The sequence below is a fragment of the Amblyomma maculatum genome, chromosome 9 (assembly GCF_055883805.1).
Source record: "Amblyomma maculatum isolate TAMU_Amacu chromosome 9, ASM5588380v1, whole genome shotgun sequence".
In the NCBI taxonomy this organism is placed as follows: domain Eukaryota; kingdom Metazoa; phylum Arthropoda; class Arachnida; order Ixodida; family Ixodidae; genus Amblyomma; species Amblyomma maculatum.
The window spans coordinates 27,056,684-27,080,052 of NC_139352.1; the positions used below are offsets into that span (position 1 = coordinate 27,056,684).

The window sequence follows — 23,369 nt, forward strand, 5'->3', positions numbered from 1 at the left end:
GTCATATTAAGGAGAAATGATAACACCAAGTAGTGCCTATTGTGGAAAAGCACATATTATATTTCATATAATTATGTAATGACATTTGAACAAAGAAAACAATTGCTTTCCTAACGATTTGCCTTCTAAATTATCAACCAACATCAACATAATTGCCCTATCAACAACCAACCAATGTTTCTGTTAATTGGACAAGTCGAGGGCTCCATTTCTGCTATATGATAACAGCTTTCAAACAGAAACGCAATAGACACACAGAGAAAATACGACGATCCCAAGGAAATATGACATCTCCTGGATAACCAAAGATGTAAATGACATTTACATTTTTTTTAATACATCAAATACTATTTAGGCTAACCCCACCTCCTATATTTAACTACACCCTTCCATATCGGTGAAGTTTTATCTTTCACCTTGCTACAACTGCAAAATGCCACGTCAAAAAAAAAAAAAAAAGGTACCTGCTGTTTATTCATACCAGCTAAAATTTTTCATTAAACATTCAACAGTTCAGTGCAGTACCTGCAGTGAAAAATCAGGAAGATTGTTTAATTATTCAGAAGGGTATGAGAAACCTCAGCAACAAGTTATTGCTCTATCTCGTAAGTGTTTACTGCAAGTAACTAAAATATGCGACCTTCACCTTTTACCAGCGCTGCGACAGGGAACAAGAAGAGACGTCTCTTCTTGTTCCCTGTCTCCTGTCGCAGCGCTGGTAAAAGTGATGAAGATAACCAATCAGCTCAAATTTCCGTGCAACCTTAATCAAACCTAATCGTTTCAGCACTACCACAGCATGGTTTCTGAATAATTTTACTGCAATACCGGCCACAGCGGCCATTCTTCAATAGATGCAAAACGTAAGATGTCCATATACTCTGCAATGTCAGTGGACTTCAAAGTACCGCAGGCATTATGACAGCGGCACTGACAGCTTGAGTCATTTTGGGAGGTTAAATCACATGACATCAAACCAAAACCAATCAATCAAAGTAGAAATGATCGAGTAGCCCCAGGTAATGAGTTCCAGTCTGCACTGATGAAAAAGAAGTACCTTGAACATACTTAGTATGTAACCAACAAGGCTAACAATGTAGCCCACTGTAGTAGGTTTTATAATCCCTGCCTTCACTGAAGTTCTGCATTACAAAATTTCATGTCTACTAAGTGGCAGAAATGCATTCATGAGATCTAAAAACAAAAAGAGTAAATAACTATGACATTAGAACTGATGCAGAATGTTGCTGCACATTTTATCCTATATTGTTTTAAATGTTATGCAAGTGCATCAATGAAAAAGCTAAAAAGCTTTATTTGTCCTTAAAACTTTGTCAGAAATAAAAGTCCATTTCCTACACTGCATCACCACCCCACAATATGCAAACTTCACAGACACATGTAACACAATACCTACAGTACAGACCTTCCGGACCTCTCCATCATGTTAACAAAAATAGCAGTCTTCAGTGAGAACCAGCCCTCTTTTCAGAAAATTAGTGAGCACTTCATCATGAGTAGATGGAGGATAATGGTTTCATATTTGCGGTGGCTAGTGTTCAACCAATATCACTGATCATTCCTCAGAATCGATAGCTACACCACAATGCCCTCCTGTGTGTGCAGATTACATTTTAACAGTGCGTTCCTTACCTCTGATGCTAGGCTGGTATGACATTTTCACGTTTCTTTGAGTTTTGCCTCAAGAAGAGCCATACGTTTAAGGCTGAATCGACGTTTGGTGCCCAATAATAACCAAGCCAAATATGAAACCTCATGTTGAAATTCCTGCACCACAGCATGTTGGATGAAGTGCAACCCCAATTAGATTTTTCACTCTAGGTAATACTACAGAACTCTATGGAGAGAATTAGTTTTTATAACATCCATTACATTCGTTCATATACTTCTTGTCAAAGGTAACTGCCCTCCCTTCTTATGCGCCTGGCCCTGAAGGTTAATAAATAAGCACATAAAAGACACCTCGCAAAGCCTTGCTCTGTAGGTGGGCAGGACAACAGAAGCAGCTTCTGAACCAAGCACTAAACACAACCTGAATATCTTGAAACCAAAGCGGCACAGAACTTGTCGGCGGGCAAGGACAAAAAAGCACCCCATCTCACCGCAGCAATGCAATGACTAATTGCAGTTGAGGGTGCTAATACATAGCAGTAAGTCTTCTCAGAGGCGAACACGTGCAGGAATCCAGATTAATATCTCAAACAAGCATTGTGTGATGCATTCCAGGCAAGCTGGCCTCCTTGTACTGTTTTGATAATGTAAGCGGAAAGATAAATCACCGTTTAAGTCAACGGCACTAAGAAAAAAAAAAAGAGGCCAAGCGAGTCTGCCTGAGCGTCCCTGTTGATTCAGTAACTGCCCATGACATCCATGCGGACGAGATTTGAACATTTTCAGATCTCTTGTATCCAAAGTGTAATAATGCTTACAAATGCAATGAAACGTGTTAGTATTTAAAAAAAACATGCAAACTGAATGTCCGAAATTGTTTCTAAAATGTCCATCTTCATGTTTCACGGTGGCTCTGATACGACTCTATTCAATGTGTTTCATTTTTTTTTTTTTTTTTCAAGTCTGAGAACTGTGAGTGCCTCAAATGTTCTAAATTGTTATGTAATCACTTATTACATAATGACAGGTTCTTATGCGGTAATGCGGGGACGGGACCGAAATAATCACTTGGGAAGCGCGACTTTTTCCCATCCAATAATGAAATGACCCTATTAAAAGTTTATTTAAAAATTAAGCCATCCAGGAAATAAGCCGTAGCGGGCGGATTTCACATGAATATCATTTCCCAAGCGCAAGTGTTCTAAAATGAAGTCAAATAGCCTAAAGGTACTGAATGTCCTTCGCTGTCAACAGCAGTTCGGATTTCGTCATCGAATCATGCTTAACGCACAGTAGACTTTCCCTAAGGCGCTGCGCAAAAGGCGCTCTGCATAGAGATGACTACACGTGAGAGAACAGTCGCCGTAGGTTCGAGCCACCCCAGAAATCCGTGACATTAGCGCTCTAGCAAGAAAAAACAACAACAAACAAAAAACAGAACAGTGGAAGCGTGAACCGCGGGCTGCGCGGCCAGTCTACTTTTCTGGCGGCCGTGCAAGGGTAGTTTTCACGCCGCACAGGAGAGAATTTGGTGCTTTCATAAAAACGCTGCCCACAATGGGACTGAAAAGAGCTCGCGCTCGTTAACGCTTTCTGGCAAGTTTTTCTTTTTTTTTTTTCGGCACAGCGAAGACGCGCGGCCTTCCCTCTGGGGCACCGCGCACGACAAGGGGAAAAAGACGGCAAGTGTGTCGCGGAATGCGGCACATGTCGGAGCACCGGCGGAAGGCCCTTCGCTCGCTTTTGCGCCGACGTGGTCGATGAAATCCCGCCGTCGTCCAGAGTGGCAACCGGCACGACAAGCACAGAACGATGCCGATGTGACGGCTTGTTTTGTTTTTTTACTCGTATCGAAGCACAGCTGGAGCAGAGATGCTCTTACCTTCCGTGCTGCCCGGAGACGTGCCTGATCTCGGGCGTCGCCTGCGACCGGTGTCCGAGCAGAGACTTGATGGGCACCTCGGCGTTGCCGTACTGCTCCAGCTTGGCACGGAAGTAGTCGATGGCCTCTTGTACGTAATCGCGCTGGGGCGAATTGCCCCCGCTGTCGCCCTCGAAACTCGTCACCGACACCTGGTCTCCGTCGATAGTGAAAAGAAACGGGTACTGCTGCAGAAACTTGCGCAGCCCCGACTGGCTGCCGCCGGCGATTTGGCGCATCTCCTTGGTGAAGCCCTTGGTGCCGAACTGGCACGACAGGTCGTGCAGTGTCCGCGGCTGGCCCTTGTCCATAAGCCGGTCCAAGAAGAACATCAGCGTCATGTTTTTCGTGTGGTCGTAGTCGCGGCTGTCCATCTTGTTCCCCGAGGGAGGGGAGGGCTCTTCGGAGTCGCCGTTATGGCGACGACTGCGCGCCGAGGCTCGCCGGGGGCGCCGCGGGGCTTCGCATGGGCGCCGCTGAATTTCGGGTCGAATCGGGGCTCTTCGTTGCTGGATTTTAGAGGTCCGAATTGGCGAGTCCGTATCAGCTGACGAAGCACCACATACTCAAGGCGTCGCCATCTTGCAAAACCCAGCCTTCCCACGTGACACCAGTTGGCGATGATGATGGCGTGGCTTGGGTTTGGGTTTTGGGATTCGAAAGCAGCCCATCCTAGGACACTCTATGAATATAGTGCCTACTATGAAATAGCATTATATCTCTGTTTTAAAACAACATTAGGAGCTATTGTTAGCAAGATAAGTTATCTAACGAAATAGCCAAAACAAGAAACCAAAACTTCAAAGTACTTGCGGAGATTGTGATGCTGCGGTAGCTGCGGGCAAAAAAAAAAAAAAAAAAGAAAGAAAGACAACTTTTTGGGTTAAACTTTGTTTTCCACCTGAAGAAAATAATAATATAATTAGTTTACAGGAAAGGGAAGGCGCAGTATCTCTCACTTCTTCTGTGTACCCTTGTACTAGAACAGTACACATGAACCGCGACGTAGGGGAAAAGGAGGAAGGTAGGTGTGAAAGCGGAAAAAGAGAAAGGTTGCCGCAATGGAATAATAATAATAATAATAATAATAATAATAATAATAATAATAATAATAATAATAATTGGTTTACAGGAAGGGAAAGGCGCAGTATTGGTCACACTTGTGTCTGTGGACACCTGAACCGCGCCATGAAGGAAGGGAGGAAGGCGGGAGTTAAAGTGGAAAGAGAGAAAGAGGAGCCGTAGTGGAGGGCTACGGAGTAATTTCGACCACCTGGAGATTAACGTGCGCTGACATCGCACAGCACACGGACGCCTCTTCGTTTCGCCTCCGCAATGGAGGCTGCGGAGTAATTTCGACCACCTGGCGATCTTTAACGTGCACCGACATCGCACGTCACGCGGAAGCCTCTTGCTTATGTATGCACAACTTTAATGAGAGCCGCTGGCGATCAGCAATTGTGCTTTTGGAACATGTTGGAGGCTCTAATTGGAATAGCATGACCACTGAAATTGAAATTCTATTTAAACTGGTTCTCAATCGGAATTAACTTTTGATCTAGCTGGTCCAAAATACACAGTTTTAATTAGTTGGAAATTGAAAGTTGCATCTGCGATTAGTTCTAGGTGTTCATTTGGAACGAATATACGACATTTGCAGCCTGAAGGACTAAACTTTGAATACCAGCACAACTGGATAATAGGAAAGCATGCGTAACATGTAAACGGACACTACTATGCAAACCTGAACAGGCGACACGACATCAAGGAGTGAGCCTTAATTGAAATAACTTGGTCGTATAAACTTGTACAGCATATTCCGACCAGGACTTTCCACAGCTTTTAAGAAGGGGGTGATTCATGTTAGAAAACCTCTTCCTTCTGCATTTCGTGCAGCAATGGTCACCTACACCAGATTACAGCTAACAACTTGAAACCACTGTGCTTGAAAATACAGCGGCCGTGATCGACTAATATTCTTTTTTATAATTGCTGTAAGGCGCTTTGTTTACTGGAGAGCTTCAAGGTCGTCTTAAAGGAATATAGACACTTAAAATTTGTGTTCGTGATCTATATTCTTTAATGATGCGTAAGACATTACTGTACACGGACCACATCGATCGTGATATTCGCCTACGGCCGCTGAATAATTTCTTTTCTCGCCAGTTTCGGTTTTGGTTCAACAGCCTGTGACGTCAAGTCATATAGGTCACGTGAGGGGTGAATAAAACAGTGATATAATCGTTCGTGTGTCGTTTCAACTCACCAGAGCACTAAAGCCAGCCTGCCTCAAGGGCACGAATTACAAAAAGTGCTGTTTTTGCCTGCCGCGCGTGGCCTAGACGATTATGACGGCACGGCACAGCCATCTTTCGGCTGCTGAAACCGAAACCGAAACTGGCAAGAAAACTTATTCAGCCTTCGTAGGCGAGAATGAGGTGTTGATTCATATACAGGAATTTCTTGCGCATCATTAAAAAGAAGAAAGCCACAAAACTTTGGTGTCTATACTTCTTTAGGTATTATACAAATCAGTTCAAAATCAAATGTCGAAAGGAAATCAAACAGTGCTGAAGGACAAGGAGTTTCGAGACCACGTAAAAGCGAAAGCGAAGCTGAGCGGTGGACCAAGGATGCCGCGGGTGTTTTCCGCGGACATTGGCCGCAGTGAATGTTACTACCTACCAGCCCGCGTTGTCCAGCGGTTTTGCAGCCTATGGAATGCGATCATCCGCTCGTCGTTCCCACACGAGCTCTGCTGAAAGAGCTCACCGCTGTGTAACGCGCACCCTAATACGTAAGCGAGGCTAGCTCCGCCTGCGGCCGCTCACTAGAACACTATAGTTTCGTTTTCGCCCCAGTGCGGCCATGAAGTTTCTCGCGCTAAAGAACCTAACTGGAAAGGTAACTCTGTATTCTTAGTTAACCAGCCTGCTAGTTATGACGTCTTGGCTGTACTCTAATGCACATCACCGATCAAAAGTACTATCCTGAATGAATCACATGTCCCATATATGGTACCCAAAAGGCATCGGCGACACCAATGGCACGAAAAAAACACAAAAGCCGCAGGCAGGTTGACGGATGAAACGGTCGTGCACTGGTTGATCGGAGGTTTGCTTGACGTCAAGAGACCATATCATCATTGCCGATGAGCAGCCAAGTTGAGCAGCACATTCGTCGTTTGCGGCCCTATCTGGTGCGTATATATACGACGAGACCCAGATAGTCACTTTAGCGTGCCGCAACAGCTTTTATAACGTCGCAGAGAGCTGTGGCAGTTGCGATCTTTATGCCGCGCAGCGCAGGGTGCATATCGGCAGCGTCTCGGGTCCTCACGACGGCGTCACGACAGCTCGACCAATCGCATGCGGCGGCGCGGTCCGCGGCGTGTCTCGAGGTGCCGGCAGTGCTGCTCGCATATTTTACCTAAAAAAATAAAAAAGACAATTGGGGCTTGTTTCTGCCTAAATTTAATTAGATAGTCGAGTTCGCGGCGTGAGAAACTGTTATAAGCCATTAAAATCTCGATTTCAGCAAAAAGTGCTGCAGTGTCCCTTTAAATAATCACTGATTCACAAGGTGCGTATTAGGCTTCCTCGGAATTTTCGGTTTCCCTCGCTCTCTGACAATCTATATTGCTGACAAGAAGTGCTTTATATGGCACCGAATATGTTCTTGTGCCGATCAGAACGCGAACACAGGGACATTTTTTTTTTTTGACCTTGACACAGGTTTTAATTATATGCCTAAAACATCTGTGTGGATCGTAATTATCATGTTTGTGGAATTACGGCCCAGAGGGATGCTAAGAGGCTACTTATATTAGCACGAAATACCCAAATATTGTCCAGTGCCCATCGGCACTTAGTGTCCATCCACACGTTGCTTATATGTCGAATCTTCGGTTCCTATTCTCGTTGAGTATCTTGTTGGCGACGGTAAGTCGCGGGAAGTTCTCATTAATGATGTTCTTGACGGTGCAGCGGTCTTTGTCGAACACTTCGTAAGCCACGTCGAACAAGGCCCACCCGATGCGTTTGAAGACCTTGTCGTCCAGAGGCATCACAAACTTCCGCATCTGCAAAGACGTAAAGAGCATGACTCAAGGAAGCGTATAGGGTATACTCTCATTCATACAGTCGTCTATTCAAGTGAATTTAATATTATGCAGTTATCTTCAACTCATCGCCAATTGTCAAGCATAGCATAGTAGAAAATTTGGAATTCGGGCCAACTTTAGCTTTCTTATTGTGCACCGCACAATTGGAACTACGGTGCCACTTTCACTCCTATCCCGCGTCATTAATGCCACAGAGGTACAGTATATTATACAAAAAGAAACAAACATCTTTTAGTTCAGTTCTTTTATGCTTTTATTTTAGCATCTACATGATATATTCTCAGCTGCTTTAACTGCATCGAATTATCAGAAAGCACCTACTTACTTGCCTAAAACCAGACTAAATCAATTAAGGCTGCTCGTTTACCACCTTATTTTGCGCAGTAGGAGAAAAGGAGTAGTAGTAGCAATATCCAACAGCACTTCTGTCATCGCTATTGAAAACGCAGTCTAGATCTTCACAGCAAGATTCCATTGCGTACCGTTCATTAATCATTATTTGTTTTTAACGGAGCCGCCATCTTTTCTAAACCATCAGGTTTTTCCATAAATAGTAATACATTTCTGCTCACCATCACACTATCTAAAGAAAACATAACTCAGTGTCATTAAAATAAAACAATTGTTTTATATCGTTTCTGTGAAGTACTTCTAGTCTTTCAATGCATGAGGTTGGTCTAGGTGGCATCGCTTGCTGATAGCGGCGCAATGCAGGGAACGCTTGTCCAGCGCTTGCTTGTCCTGCATGTTTCTCCGTTATCTGTCCTCGTACTGCTACGCGCTGCATAAACAGATGTAAAACAAACTAGCCAAACAGTTTGCCCTATTCAAGAAGAAGATGGCTACAGGGCATGAAAGAGAACAAGGATTTCGGGGAAGCCCCAGTTCGCAAGCCGAAGCACCGTATCGACAAGTCTTGTTGGAAAGGAGGGTGGGGAGCACGGCAATGAGTGAAAAACTTTATAGCGAGAGGTACACTGCGCTAGTCAGAACCAAGTTTAGTGTGTTCAGCCGGAGCCAGAATGCGCATGCGCCGTTATCATGGCAACCAGCTCCGCCGCTGCACGGGTGCTCCATGGGCACGGGGGAAGTTGAGGATGAGTGCGTGTACTGCGACATATTGTCTGGGAGAACGATGATCCTAACTATATGCATAAAACATCGAATGTAAAAAAATGTCGAGATTTATTTCTAATGTTCCTTACAACTACCCGTCTTTGCAGCTTTTTCAGAAACATGACAAAATGACCATATGTGATATGTACACTTATCACTAAGCTACAGCCTATAAAAAGAAATTAAAAGAATGTCAGTTTTTTTCTTTGCAAGGAAATGAAGTACATTACTTTGCTCGTAATCCAGACAAGAGGAATGAAGTTCAATGTCGCACAAATTACGCCAAGCAGATGATAAAGTTTCGCCTACCAAACCTGTTACATTCATTCAGCAAGCATTGCCTTAAACTTGAACAAGCATCGAAAGATGATATCAAGATAGCTTTATCAGCCTTTGGAACTCTGCTTGTTTTAAGGCGAAAGCCTTTAATGCTCATGCTGAGGGTCACGATCGTGTCCGTTCGTCCGTCGGTCCGTAACGCTTTAGTTTGATGACGTCATCAGTGGTGTAGTACGTACATGGTGCCTTGAAATAAATGATGACGTCATCAGTGCTGTAGTATGTCATACCTTGAAATAAATGATGACATCACTGGTGTAGTATGTCATGCGGTGAAATAAATGATGACGTCATCATTGGTGTAGTATGTCGTACCTTGAAATAAATGATGGCGTCATCAGTGGTGTAGTATGTCGTACCTTGAAATTAACGATGACGTCATTATTTGTGTAGTGCGTCGTCCCTTGAAATAAATGATGACGTCATCAGTGGTGTACTATGCCATACCTTGAAATAAATGATGTAATCAGTGGTGAATGAATGAATGAATGAATAAAAACTTTATTTCCACCGAAAAGAAGCCCTTCATTTCCCGCCCCCTTCACGCAGGCCGAGTAGCGTGTCAAGAGGGCCCCGCAGGCTGAGGTCAGGTGATGTTACAAGCACTCTTCACGGCCTCAGCCGCCAGGCGAGTCGCGTGCCGCTGAACGGTGGGATCTCCGCTTCGCAGCCAAACCTCCCAGGCTTCTCTACTATCAATGTTAATGCCGGTGCCTGGGGAATCGGCGCATTGCCATATTATATGATCGAGCGTGCCGTTTTGGCCGCAATTTTTACATTTAGAATCTTCTTCCTCCTCGGTCTGTGTTAATGTTGTTGTTTTTATGAACTTTATTTTTCCACCGATGTAGGAGGCCCCCTACTCCCCGCACCCGGCACGCAGGCCTATGAGACGGAGGCCGGGGCCTCCGCGACTAAAGACAGACGAAGCGACAGTAGGGAGTTTTAGAATAGGGGAACCCAAGGCTTGGGGCCTCCAAGAAAATAGCGTGCCGTGGCGCAACGTTCGAGCCGACCGGCGAGTTTTAGAATAGGGTTTTACCGACGCGATTATATTCTTTGCCGGCAGAGATGGAGAAGCGCTATACAAGCAGTAAAAACAAGGCCTGGGGCCGATTGTGGCACCGATCATCAGCTTCTTGTTGCCAAAATTAAGCTTCGATTGAGGAAAACCCAGAAAACTAGAAGGACTTTCAGGTATGATCTGGATCAAATTCCATTAGAATATGCCGTGGAAGTGAGGAATCGTTTTCAAGAATTAGATCTGGAAGACAGAGAGCCCGAAGAGATGTGGACTGATGTTCGTGATATAATACAAGAAGTTGCTACTAATGTAGTTCCAAAGCAAAATAAATGCAAGAAAGCAAACTGGTTATCTGAAGAGGCTTTTCAAATAGCTGAGGAAAGGAGGATGGCAAAAGTTATGGGGGAAAGAGAAGGATACAAGGTTCTCAATGCGGATTTTCAGAAAATAGCAAGGAGAGATAAGAATGCCTTCCTGAACAAGCAGTTGAGGACAACAGCCAATTAAGGAACACTGGAGCTCTAAGACAATCAAAGATATCAAAGGAAGCTTCTGTGCTAAGCTGGGCGTGATAAAGGACAAACAAGGCAAGGACCTCACTGAAGCCTCAGAGATAAAGAAGAGGTGGCAGGAATACACAGAAGAACTGTACAAGAAGGACCCAAATGTGCAAACCCAACATAAGACGGTTGTGATTACTGATCTCGAGCCGGGCATCCTGAAGTGTGAAGTTGAATGGGCCTTAGCCAGCCTTGCTAAGAACAAAGCTAGCGGAATTGATGGTATTCCAGCTGAGTTGCTTCAAAACCTCAACCATGACGCTGTTAACATTCTGCATACATTATGTTAGAAGATTTGGACAACCCTGCAGTGGCCACAGGATTGGAGGAGGTCAGTTTACATCCCCATTCCAAAGAAAGGCAGTGCCAAAGATTGTTCCAACTACCGCACGATCGCGCTTATTTCGCATGCTAGCAAGGTGATGTTGAAAATCCTCCAAGGTAGGCTGCAGCAGTATGTGGATCGGGAGCTTCCGGACGTGCAAGCTGGATTTCGCAAGAGCAGAGGAACTAGAGACCAAATTGCTAACCTTCGCTGGATCATGGAAAAAGCAAGAGAGTTCCAGAAACCCATCTACTTCTGCTTTATTGATTATGCGAAAGCGTTTGACTGCGTATATCACAGCAGATTGTGGCAAGCTCTCCAAGAGATGGGAGTTCCAATTCACCTCATTTGTCTCCTCAGGAGCCTGTATGAAGGGCAAGAGGCCACAGTCAGAACTGGGCATGGTCTTACTGATTGGTTTCCGATCGAGAAAGGAGTGAGGCAAGGCTGCATACTGTCGCCCTGCCTATTTAACTTATATGCAGAGTGCATCATGAGGAAGGCCAGTCTGGACGAGTCTTCAGCTGGAGTGAAGATTGCTGGAAAACGTATAAACAACCTTAGATATGCGGATGATACCACTTTAATGGCAGAAAGTGAAGTGGAACTCAAGAGTCTTCTGATCCGCGTACAAGAAGAGAGTGAGAAGTTTGGGCTTAAACTGAACATTAAAAAGACAAAGATCATGGCGTCTTGCCCTATCAAATCCTGGAGCATCAATGGACAAGAAGTGGAAGCTGTGACAGATTTTCTGTTCTTGGGCTCCAAGATTACCTCGGAAGGAGACTGCAGCCATGAAATTAGGAGACGCTTGCTTCTGGGAAAGAGAGCAATGGTTAGCCTTGACCGCCTAGTAAAGAGCAGAGACATTAGTCTGCCAACCAAGATCCGTATAACTCGTGCTATGGTCTTTCCAGTTGTGATGTATGGATGCGAGAGTTGGACTGTGAAAAAGGCTAACCGCCGAAGAATTGACGCGTTTGAATTGTGGTGCTGGCGAAGACTCTTGAGAGTTCCTTGGACTGCCAGAAGATCAAATCAGTCGATATTGTCGACCATAAACCCTGACTGCTCATTGGAGGGTCAAATTTTAAAGTTAAAGCTCAGCTACTTTGGTCATCTGATGAGAAGAGAGGAGTCGCTGGAGAAAGATTTGATTTTGGGAAAGGTTGAGGGTCGCCGGAGAAGGGGTAGGCAGCGAACGCGTTGGTTAGATGGCATCCTCGAGGCACTGCAGATGAAGTTATGTGATGTTAGGAAGATAGTGAGAGACCGGAAAGCGTGGCGTGACATGGTCCATAGGGTCACGAAGAGTCGGACACGACTGAACGACTAAACTGAACTGAAACTTTACCGACGCAGCGGAGCGGGGCTTGCGTTTGTCGATTGCAGCGCCGAGACGGTAAACCATGAAAAGCATATAAATATATAAAAGCCAACAATGCTATTTTATTAAAAAGAAACTGCTGTCATTGTACAAAGCTATCTTAAAAATACCAGTTATATAAACGCTTTTCTTCAGACACGAAGAAATCGTCCAATCTTTACCAATCCAGGCTGAGCCGGGAAACCTCATTTGAACCTTCCGCGCTTTCAGACGCCTGGTTCCCATGGCAACCAAACGAGGCGAACTCGCTAAGCCTAGCGGCTCGGTAAATCCGGAAGCAATCAGAAAAAATTGGGCGTTTTATCGCTTAAATTTGGTGGTGCGGGCATCATGAGACATAGCACAGGCTTCGTTGGCCTTTCGTTTGCCTTGAACGCGTGACACCATGGAGCGGTAACGACGAATGTGTGCTGAGGCGAGGAGCCGCCGCTTGCCCGGACGCCGCCATTTTCCCCGACCCTATCCGGCGATAGGGTCCACGCTATTTCGCCGAGATAGGGTAACCGTCGTCCGCGGACCCAAAAACCCAAGGCCCGCTTGGGTTCTGCGCATGCGCACTCGCGCCCCGCTATTACCCTATCCCCCTAACCGATAGGGTCCCCCTATTCTAAAACTCCCTAAGCCGCCAGACGGATAGCTTGCTGCTGGTTGGCGGGGGACTCGGTCCGCAGTAGCAGTTCCCAGGCTTCTCTACTATTTATGTTTTCCTTGGCGCCAGGGGAATCAAGGCATTGCCAGATTATAAAAGAAAGCCCAGACAGGGCAGATGGTGTATTATGTCATGTCGTGAAATAATGATGACGTCATCAGTATTGTAGTATGTCGTAGGTTGAAATAAAGATATGTCGTCAGTGATGTAGTATATCGTGCCTTGAAATGTGTGATCATGACGCCACACATGGTGACGTCATCGATCATGATGTCACAATGACGACGTATTCGGCCATTGCTAATAATAAGAAGTGCCGTCATAATGACGTCACATTCGGCCATAATGTCACGATTGATGATGGCGCCACCAGGCGATTCACGCTTTACGAAGCTGACCCCGCCGGGCGCTCGATCCAGGCCTCCGTGCGCCGCCACCTTTCATTTGGCGCTTCTTCGAACGCCCCACCACACAGCATATAGAAGCAGACACAGTAAAGCAGGCATCAGCGGCGATTGGTTCATAATAATAATAATAATTGGTTCAGAGGAAGGGTAAGGCGCAGTATCTGTCACACTTGTGTCTGTGGACACCTGAACCGCACCGTAAGGGAAGGGAGGAAGGTGGGGGTTAAGGTGGAAAGAGAGAAAGAGGAGCCGTAGTGGAGGGCTACGGAGTAATTTCGACCACCTGGGGATCCTTAACGTGCGCTGACATCGCACAGCACACGGACGCCTCTTCGTTTCGCCTCTATCGAAATGCAGCCGCCGAGGTCGGGTTCGAACCCGGGTATTCCGGATAGTAGTCGGGTGTCTTACCACTGTACCACCCCGGCGAGATTCAAACTGGTTTACAGGAAAGAAATGGTGCAATATCTGTCACAATTCTCCGCGAACACCTTACCGAGCCGTAAGGAAAAGGAGCAAGGTGGGAGTGAAAAAAGAAAGAGGTGTCGTAGTGGTGAGCTTCGGACCACTGTGCAACAAATTCGTTTTCCTCATCGCACTTTAGTGTCCCAAAGTCTCCAGAAGAATATTTTTTTCTCCTCAAGTATTATCTTGTAACTGTGAATTTCGAAGCAAAAGCTTCATACGCTCGGTAGCTTGAGCCTTCAACATCAGTGTCGGTGTGCCCTCGAGCAGATTGAAGGTCAAGCCTTACAGCGAAGTCACGAAGGCGATAGATGTACCTATGGTTGGCCACGTGATAAGTCAAAGGTCAGTCGAAAGGTGAAATGCCAACCAAATGTCAAAGGTCAAGTTAAAGGTCAAAGATCACCTACTCGGTTTGCTGCGCCGGAAATTGAACAAGGGTGGAACAATTGGTGGGACTACGTAAACAAGTTGATTAATTGTGACCGAACATCATGATTGACGTCAGTAGTACATGGCCGAGCACAGCCTAGACTTCGGGTTGTCAGACATTACGTCTGGCAGGAGATGCCAACTCAGGCTATATCCTTTCAAAAGAAAGTGATATCATAATCAGCTTGCCAGGACCTTCCCATATGCGCTACCCCTAGGCCACGCAGGCACGTTCATACGGCTTGGTTAAAGCCGAGTTTTATATGTGGGCTGGTAGCCTAAGCCATCGCTTAATACCCTTAAAGGTGGAGCTTAAGTGACCCCCGATAATTTTGAAGTGGAAGCTTCACAAAACCACAAATTAAACCACTGCTTAACCTTGTGTTTAATAAGTTCGGCCCCGGGCATAGCCAAGAAAAATAAGATTATGCATCCATGCAAGTTTAATCTGAGAGAGACCACAGCTAATTTTTGCTGCGAAAGCAACATTACGCCAGGTTTCGCCTCGTTGCGTAGCCGGGGCTAGTGGGCACGAATGGCCTCGAACAGCCATCATCTAGAAAACGCTTCAGCCGAGCTCCGCAAAGTTAGTGTTCTCGAAGAAGCCTTCTAGAACACTGCAGCAAGGTGGTGTCGCCGTCGTCGGCGCCGCAGAGCTGCCGAGCGCGCAGTCGCTCGCTCCGTTCTGCCAGATGGCGCAGCGCGGCTGCCGCTCGCTCCCGCCATATCCGTGCTCCTCGGGCATAAAGAGGAGAGGAGGTGACACTTCGCGGATATAAGCGCGCTCTGCCTCGGTGGAATCAGCCTGCCATGACATTTCAATTCACGTTACCTCTATGCCACGGACAGGAGCTGCCAACTCGGGTTACTGCTTTCATATGCAGGGGAGGGGGTGATATCGGAATCAGCCTTCCACAACCGTTTGCATTCTCGTTACCCCTATGATACGCAGGCACGTCCATACGGCATGGTTGAAGCGTGACTTTATATGTGGGCTGGTAGCTTACGCTCTCGCGTCATGAAGGAGAGCTGAAGTGTCGGCAATAAGGTAGCACCGTACACTGATAGGGCGTGATGAGGAATAATCTAGCAGGCAAAAGAAGCTTCCGCCATTGCTTTCACAATTCCACTAGGGTAACCAGAGCTAAACCGCAAATAATTTTTGTTTGTTTGTTTGATTGCTTTTTTTGTGGGAACTGAATGGGGCTAGGACAGAATAGCTCCCGCTGCAAGCGACGGGAGCTATCCTGTCTCTGCCCCATCAGGGCCAGGAGCAGCCACCCTCCCGCGCTCTCCCCACGGCGGGGCTAGCCTGCCACCGAATGTTTACCTGTTGTAGGCCGTCATTGCAGCCGCCACCGCTACGGCGGTGGACGAGAGCTGTTGCGACGCGCGTCTTTCTCTCCCTCCTCATTTTCTTCTTTACTTTCTCTCTTCTGTCCGCACGAGGCAGCGGAGGTGGCTCAGCTACAGAGCCTGCAGCAGTCCTGTATATTTTCTTTTCCTTCTTCCTAGAGCCACAACAGCCATAGCTATGTCGCGTGGTGTTCCTTGGCGCGCATTTGAGCCTGGATTGCATGCCAGGAACGCTAGAAAATAACTAATCTCGCGGAATTTGACAGATCTCGCGCCCAAATCTCGCTCACGGGAATTTAACTAATCCCGCGGAATTTGCCAATCTCGCGTACAAATCTCGCTTACGGGATTTCTTTTCATAAGCCTAGAAAGGCTCCCGACTTAATAACATTTTTCTGCGCGCCATGGTGACTTGCATAAGGGCACCGCGCAATTGATACTCCCCTGATTGGGCTGGGACAGGTGGGTCACCGCCGCTTGCGGTGGGGGCTAGCCTGCCTCAGACTTTTTATCTGTTGTAGGCCGTCATTGCACCCGCTACCGTTTCGGTGGTGGACGACGGCTGTTGTTGCGGCGCGCGTCTTTCTTTCCCTCTTCCTTTTCTTTCTTCTCTATTTTCTCTTCTGTCTGCCCCGCCGGGGTGGTGCAGTGGTAAGACGCCCGACCACTGTGCCGGAGTTCCCGGGTTCGAACCCGACCGCGGCGGATGCGTTTTGATGGAGGCGAAACGAAGAGGCGTCCGTATGCTGTGCGATGTCAGCGCACGTTAAAGATCCCCAGGTGGTCGAAATTACTCCGTAGCCCTCCACTACGGCTCCCCTTTCTCTCTTTCCACTTTCACTCCCACCTTCCTCCTTTCCCTTACGGCGCCGTCGCGGTGTCCACAGAAAACAAGTGAGACAGTTACCGCGCCTTTCCCTTCCTATAAATAAAATCAGTTTTTTTTTTAAATCTCCTCTGCCTGCACGAGGCAGCGGAGGTGGCTCAGCTACAGAGCCAGTAGCAGGCCCGCGCATTTTCTTTTCCTTGCTCCTACAGACACAACAACAACAACAACAATTGCTATAGCACGCGAGACGACGCCAAGATAATAATAATAATAATAAATTGGTTCACAGGAAGGGAAAGGCGCAGTAACTGTCACACTTGCTCTGTGGACACCCGAACCGCGCCGTAAGGGAAGGGAGGAAGGTGGGAATGAAAGTGGAAAGAGAGAAAGAGGAGCCGTAGTGGAGGGCTACGGAGTAATTTCGACCACCTGGGGATCTTTAACGTGCGCTGACATCGCACAGTACACGGACGCCACTTCGTTTCGCCTCCATCGAAACGCAGCCGCCGCGGTCGGGTTCGAACCCGGGAACTCCGGCACAGTAGTCGGGCGTCTTACCACTGCACCACCCCGGCGGGGCACGCCAAGATGGCGAGCGAGCCGGTTTCTACTGTCTCGGCCGAAAAGGCGCGCCGTGTTCGGAGGGCTGCGTTGGAGCGGGAAAGAAGACACCGTAAATGTGAACATATGTTTCCTGTTTGTATATCCTAAGGCGTAACCACATCGAAACTTAGAGCAAAAAAGACAAACAAATAGCCACCAACAGCTAAACCCAATTGACCGGCGCTTTTGTGCGTCTAACTCTGTTTAACACTAGTTGAATCCCTGCTAACTGTTATGACGCTTGGGTATTTGTAAATTCAGATACAGATTAGGTACTGTTATATTTGTGATTCCGGTGTTGCCACATCTGCAGCCACACTATACACAACCTCATCCGCCCGTTTTCAGCCTCCTTGAAAATGTTGCTCTGTAACACCAAACGGACGACTGAATGCGAGTCCTTTTCATATTACTGTAAATGTTAAGAAGGTCGCCCAAATTCACCTGGGATGCCCCTAAAGAGGATTACCTTCTTTTCTATAGTATCGGGTGTCTCAAATGTCGAGAGTGACGTCAGATTGAAGCTCGCTGCTGTCAGGCTGTCCTCGTGCACATGGAGGTTTGGCGACTCCTTGTGACAATAGGCGTAGAAGGGCTGTGGGTAATATCCCAAGCACTCCAGGTTAAACATCTTGGATTTGGATACATTTACGCGCAAGTCGTAGCCCACGAAGACCAGCGTAGATGACACCGCCACTTCGACGCTGCTCTCTCCAGCCAGGAAGAACTCGAGAAACTTGAACATGTGTTCCTGCACATGGAAATGGAAAGAACGCGTGGGCTGCTGGTACGTTCGTTCGCTCGCAGCTTTATTTTCGGCTAAGGTTTCCCCACGCACCAAAATAACATCATCGCTCTAAATCACATGAGAAACGTTCATACTTACCAATGCTCACGAGGTTGAGTAAAAAAAATAACGATTTAGCAGGGTTAGGGCAAATACAAATCACGGTCCGGTTTGCAAGTTTGCGCCGTTTCGGAAATGTTATCTTCTTGACATGGAGTCATCTTATTGGAGACAACATCAAAACGGGATGTTAGTTCCACTTCCGTTTACGGTTTTTGCACCAATAAGAGGACTCGAGGTTAGTGAGATGCGACACTTCTTATAATGATGCAAAGTTGAAATACGGACGAAGGTGCGCTACAACGCGGGATTTCATTTCGAGACATGATTTTCAAGTTCAGCAGACCTGAACAAAGATGGCGAAATTGGTAAGTAGTGCACCAGAAACTTCTGCCGCCGCTTAACGCAACTTAAGAGGGCAATGCAAATTCATTGTGCTTTGGATTCATTACACACGAATGGAAGTTGACGAAGGTGACGACTTGCGAACCACGACAGGAGATGCGAGTCATTCGCTGGCGAACACGTGGGACGTTCTGCTGTGTTGAGCGTAGTTGGCGTAATGGAGTGTCCAGAGAAACTGATCTCTTTCTGCCGTTCTGGGATCAAAACCTCGCTCGCAGCCCTAAGGTGTTTTATTAAAACAAAACCATTCCAGGTTATGTTGGTAAGGTCTTGTCGCGTTCTCTCTCGAGACCGGCCGTGGTTGTGCCCGCAAAACGTGTCCGCAGCCGTTGTATCGTTCTCGGAAGAGCTAGGATTACCGCATGGCTGTGATCGATAGGGATGATATGACGATGCTTCATTAAGAAATTGTCAATAAGATGATTAGTTATTAGAATAATTGGAGCCAAAATTGTAAGAGTAAAATCAACATACGTCGGCATTATAACCACATGTGACTAGTGTCGACGTTCAATGGATGGGACGATATGCCAACAGGAAGTGGATGTGCTTCTGATTATCAGGAAAAGAAAGGCGCCATGTATGACACACTTTCTGTGGACGCCTGAACTGCGCCGTAAGGGGAGGGAGGAAAATGGGAGTAAAGCGAAAAGAGAGATAGGGGTGCCGCAGCGGAGCTCAGGAGTAATTTCAATCCTTTGTGAATCTTTATTTAACGTGCACTCACATCGCACAGCACACAGATACCGTTTCGTCTCCATCGAAACCCAGCCGCCGACAGGCGGGACAAGAAACAATAAATGGCTGTCGTTTGACCAATGGCCATCCCAACAAGGATTGCGGAAGCAACATCTGCGGCGAACGCGGTGGCGGCGGCACCTCTGTTTCAACGCGCTAACCGCGCTGCGGAGGAGTCGGCAGTGGCCCGGGGGCACCAGCTGTGCACAGTGTGACATCACTCCCTTCTGGCGCATGCGCAGCTGGCGCGGCGTCACCCGCGCTGCGGTGTAGTCGGCGGAGGTTTTGACGCGGCTATAGTGCCTAACGCGGCTCTCCAGCTGTGCTTCATGTGTCGTCACTCGCTCCTTGCGCATGAGCAGCTTGGGGGCTCCGCCAAATGGCTCAGCGACTCGCGTGTTGTTATATCCGGAACCAAAAATTGGCAGTGGTTTAGCTAAATCTAGTTGTGTTGGGAAAACAACAGCCGCATGGCTACGCTTAGGATAGCTCAGGATACGTCCTGAGCAGCGGCCGGGCTCTCCTTCTCCATAGGGACCGGGCGCCCGTTGTATGGCCTCATCGTTGGCCGTCAATAAATATTTACTAATTACTACCTGCTAAATACTAATTATTACCAATTACTGACTAATTATAATAATTACTGATTAGTGCCAACTGCGTAATTATTTATTTGAATAATTACTAATTGTTGCCGCGCACCCGGTAAAATAAACTACACAGCAGTAAACTGTGAACAACTGCGAAGATTTAAGGAGTGCGATCTCGTTGCTGCCAAGCAGAATTCACTGAATAAATGCACTCGCAGAATGTGAAAGTGTAGTCGCTCGCTTTACTTGTAGCAGCATTCATCGCTACATGCGCAACAATCGCGTAGCGGAATGCAGTACTCAGGCTTTTGCTTTTCATCACTTTAGTCGCCAAAGTGTCCTCGAATTTTTTACTTCTGGCTAGAAAAAGCAACAAAACAACAAAACTCAAATCTGTGCGAAACTTCATTTAGCTCAATATAAAGTAACAACATTCGCTCTGCACAAGCATAAGCCATGTGCACTAATTGCAATTTGCTAAAGCGTCGGTTCATTTTGTGAATTAAGACATCAAAGAGGAGCAGAAATGACAAGTTTTGTTTTGGGGGTTAAGCCTGCCCTCGGTCCGTCATGAAAGTGGCGGGATCGATGCGAAAGGGGGCCGAATCAAGAGAGACTTTCGATCAAATGGCCCCTAAATTTTGAAGTCCAATTTTGTCAGCAGGCACACGTGTGCTGCTGAATGTCAGAGCGCATTGAATAACCTCTGGTGGTTGACACTATTTGAAGTCACTCCTCTTTCCTGTAACTGCGTCTCCGATAGCCTGAGTCACTTCGGGATGTTAAATCTCATGAAAGAAATCAAACTATGAATAGGTCTTTTCTCAGTCACAGTGAACATATATCATGAAATAGTTCAGTTCAGTTCAGGCGTTCAGTCGTGTCCGACTCTTCGTGACCCTATGGACCATGTCACGCCACGCTTTCCGGTCTCTCACTATCTTCTTAACATCACATTGCTTCATCTGCAATGCCTCGAGAATGCCATCTAACCATCGCGTTCGCTGCCTACCCCTTCTCCGGCGACCCTCAACCTTTCCCAACATCAAATCTTTCTCCAGCGACTCCTCTCTTCTCATCAGATGACCAAAGTAGCTGAGCTTTAACTTTAGAATTTGACCCTCCAATGAGCAGTCAGGGTTTATGGTCGACAATATCGACTGATTTGATCTTCTGGCAGTCCAAGGAACTCTTAAGAGACTTCGCCAGCACCACAATTCAAACGCGTCAATTCTTCGGCGGTCAGCCTTTTTCACAGTCCAACTCTCGCATCCATACATCCCAACTGGAAAGACCATAGCACGGGTTATACGGATCTTGGTTGGCAGACTAATGTCTCTGCTCTTTACTAGGCGGTCAAGGCTAATCATTGCTCTCTTTCCCAGAAGCAGGCGTCTCCTAATTTCATGGCTGCAGTCTCCTTCCGAGGTAATCTTGGCGCCCAAGAACAGAAAATCTGTCACAGCTTCCACTTCTTGTCCATTGATGCTCCAGGACTTGATAGGGCAAGACGCCATGATCTTCGTCTTTTTAATGTTCAGTTTAAGCCCAAACTTCTCACTCTCTTCTTGTATGCGCATCAGAAGTCTCTTGAGTTCCACTTCACTTTCTGCCATTAAAGTGGTATCATCCGCATATCTAAGGTTGTTGATACGTTTTCCAGCAATCTTCACTCCAGCTGAAGACTCGTCCAGACCGGCCTTTCTCATGATGCACTCTGCATATAGGTTAAATAGGCAGGGCGACAGTATGCAGCCTTGCCTCACCCCTTTCTCAATCGGAAAGCAATCAGTAAGACCATGCCCAGTTCTGACTGTGGCCTCTTGCCCTTCATAAAGGTTCCTGAGGAGACAGATGAGGTGAATTGAGCTTGCCACAATCTGCTGTGATCTACGCAGTCAAACGCTTTCGCATAATCAATAAAGCAGAAGTAAATGGGTTTCTGGAACTCTCTTGCTTTTTCCATGATCCAGCGAAGGTTGGCAATTTGGTCTCTAGTTCCTCTACCCTTGCGAAACCCAGCTTGCACGTCCGGAAGCTCCCGATCCACATACTGCTGCAGCCTGCCTTGCAGGATTTTTAACATCACCTTGCTAGCATGCGAAATAAGCGTGATCGTGCGGTAGTTGGAACAATCTTTGGCACTGCCTTTCTTTGGAATGGGGATGTAAACTGACCTCCTCCAATCCTGTGGCCACTGCAGGGTTGTCCAAATCTTTTGACATAATGTATGCAGTGTGTCAACAGCGTCGTGGTTGACGTTTTGAAGCAACTCAGTTGGAATACCATCAATTCCGCTAGCTTTGTTCTTAGCAAGGCTGGCTAAGGCCCATTCATCTTCACTCTTCAGGATGCCCGGCTCGAGATCAGTAATCACAACCGTCCTATGTTGGGTTTGCACATCCGGGTCCTTCTTGTACAGTTCTTCTGTGTATTCCTGCCACCTCTTCTTTATCTCTGAGGCTTCAGTGAGGTCCTTGCCTCGTTTGTCCTTAATAAATTTTCACTTAAAAGAATGGATGGAATTGTCCTAAGTGTTTCTTTGTTTCTATATGGGCTGCGTATTGCTCATTCAGTGAGACATAATTCATCATTTTATTCCTTTTTCTTAGGCATTGCAAAGTTCTAAGCACTTTTTATCGTGCTGATTGCGCTTTTTGTTGTTCATTTTCTTTTTTATCTTCGACTCACTTCTGTGAAACATGCTGTTCGTAGGTTAAAAGTACTTACCACCGACTAGAAAGTCGGTCAATAAAACTATTCACAGGACAGAATAGTCTAAACGTGTAAATTTTCTTGCAACAGCGAAGGAGCCATTCGTTAATATTACACGTACAGAAGTTTCTGAATAGCACTCGATGACTTGGAATTTATTCTGGTACAGTAGTTTCACCGTTTTGCGTAACTTGGAGACATGAATGCTTGTGGAGTAGGGCCATAATGATATTAGCTGATATTAGCTGCAGGTGAACGAGCACAAAACATCACGAAGGTTTTATTGCGATAGCAATACTGCGTCATGTTTCGGCCAATCGCGTCGTCCTGGGAAGGGCCACATTTGACCCTGAACAGCCGCGAAGAAGAAACTTAGAAGAAGAAGAGGAGGAAGAAGCAGAAGAAGAATAAGAAGAAGAAGAACGGTCGGTCACCGACAGCTAATGCCTCAAGCCACCTCCGCTGCTTCGTGCGGACAGAAGAGAAAATAGAGAAGAAAGAGATAGAAGAGTGAGTGAAAGACGCGCGCCGCAACAACAGCCGTCGTCCACCACCGAAGCAGTGGCGGGTGCAATGACGGCCTACAACAGATAAAAATCGATGGCTGGCTAGCCCCCGCCGCAAGCGGCGTTGACCTACCGTCCCAGCCCCGTAGGGCCGGGAACAGTCACTATTCACTCGACCGCCAGCGTCTCAGTGCAAGCGAAACCATGAATGCGCCCGAGTACTGTGCAATGCAGGACACAAAAAAAATTTCGTTGATCGACATTTCCGGGAACTGCACTACTACACCCCTCGTAGCCAGATTTGATTTGGGAAGTTAAACCCCATAGACACGTCGCCAAGCATTCTAAACTTGCATTAACAAACGTACTTATATAGTACTTTTCAGTTCGGTAAAGAATG

General features: G+C 46.7%; 2 protein-coding genes across 2 annotated transcripts in view; both read right to left on the reverse strand.

Annotated features, from left to right (window-relative positions):
- Positions 1 to 4,166, reverse strand: part of egl (Egl_like_exo domain-containing protein) — a 39,339-nt gene extending 35,173 nt beyond the window's left edge. Inside the window, exon 1 of the mRNA XM_084578439.1 lies at positions 3,515 to 4,166. Within this exon, the coding sequence (XP_084434565.1) occupies positions 3,515 to 3,927 (413 nt within the window). The 5' untranslated portion in view covers positions 3,928 to 4,166. The remainder of the gene's footprint in view (positions 1 to 3,514) is intronic.
- Positions 4,167 to 7,344: 3,178 nt separating this feature from the next.
- Positions 7,345 to 23,369, reverse strand: part of LOC146178642 (uncharacterized) — a 75,513-nt gene continuing 59,488 nt past the window's right edge. The window contains exons 7-8 of the mRNA XM_084580010.1: positions 17,638 to 17,919; positions 7,345 to 7,634 (exon numbers count right to left, since the gene is read on the reverse strand). Of these exons, the coding sequence (XP_084436136.1) occupies positions 7,443 to 7,634; positions 17,638 to 17,919 (474 nt within the window). The 3' untranslated portion in view covers positions 7,345 to 7,442. The remainder of the gene's footprint in view (positions 7,635 to 17,637; positions 17,920 to 23,369) is intronic.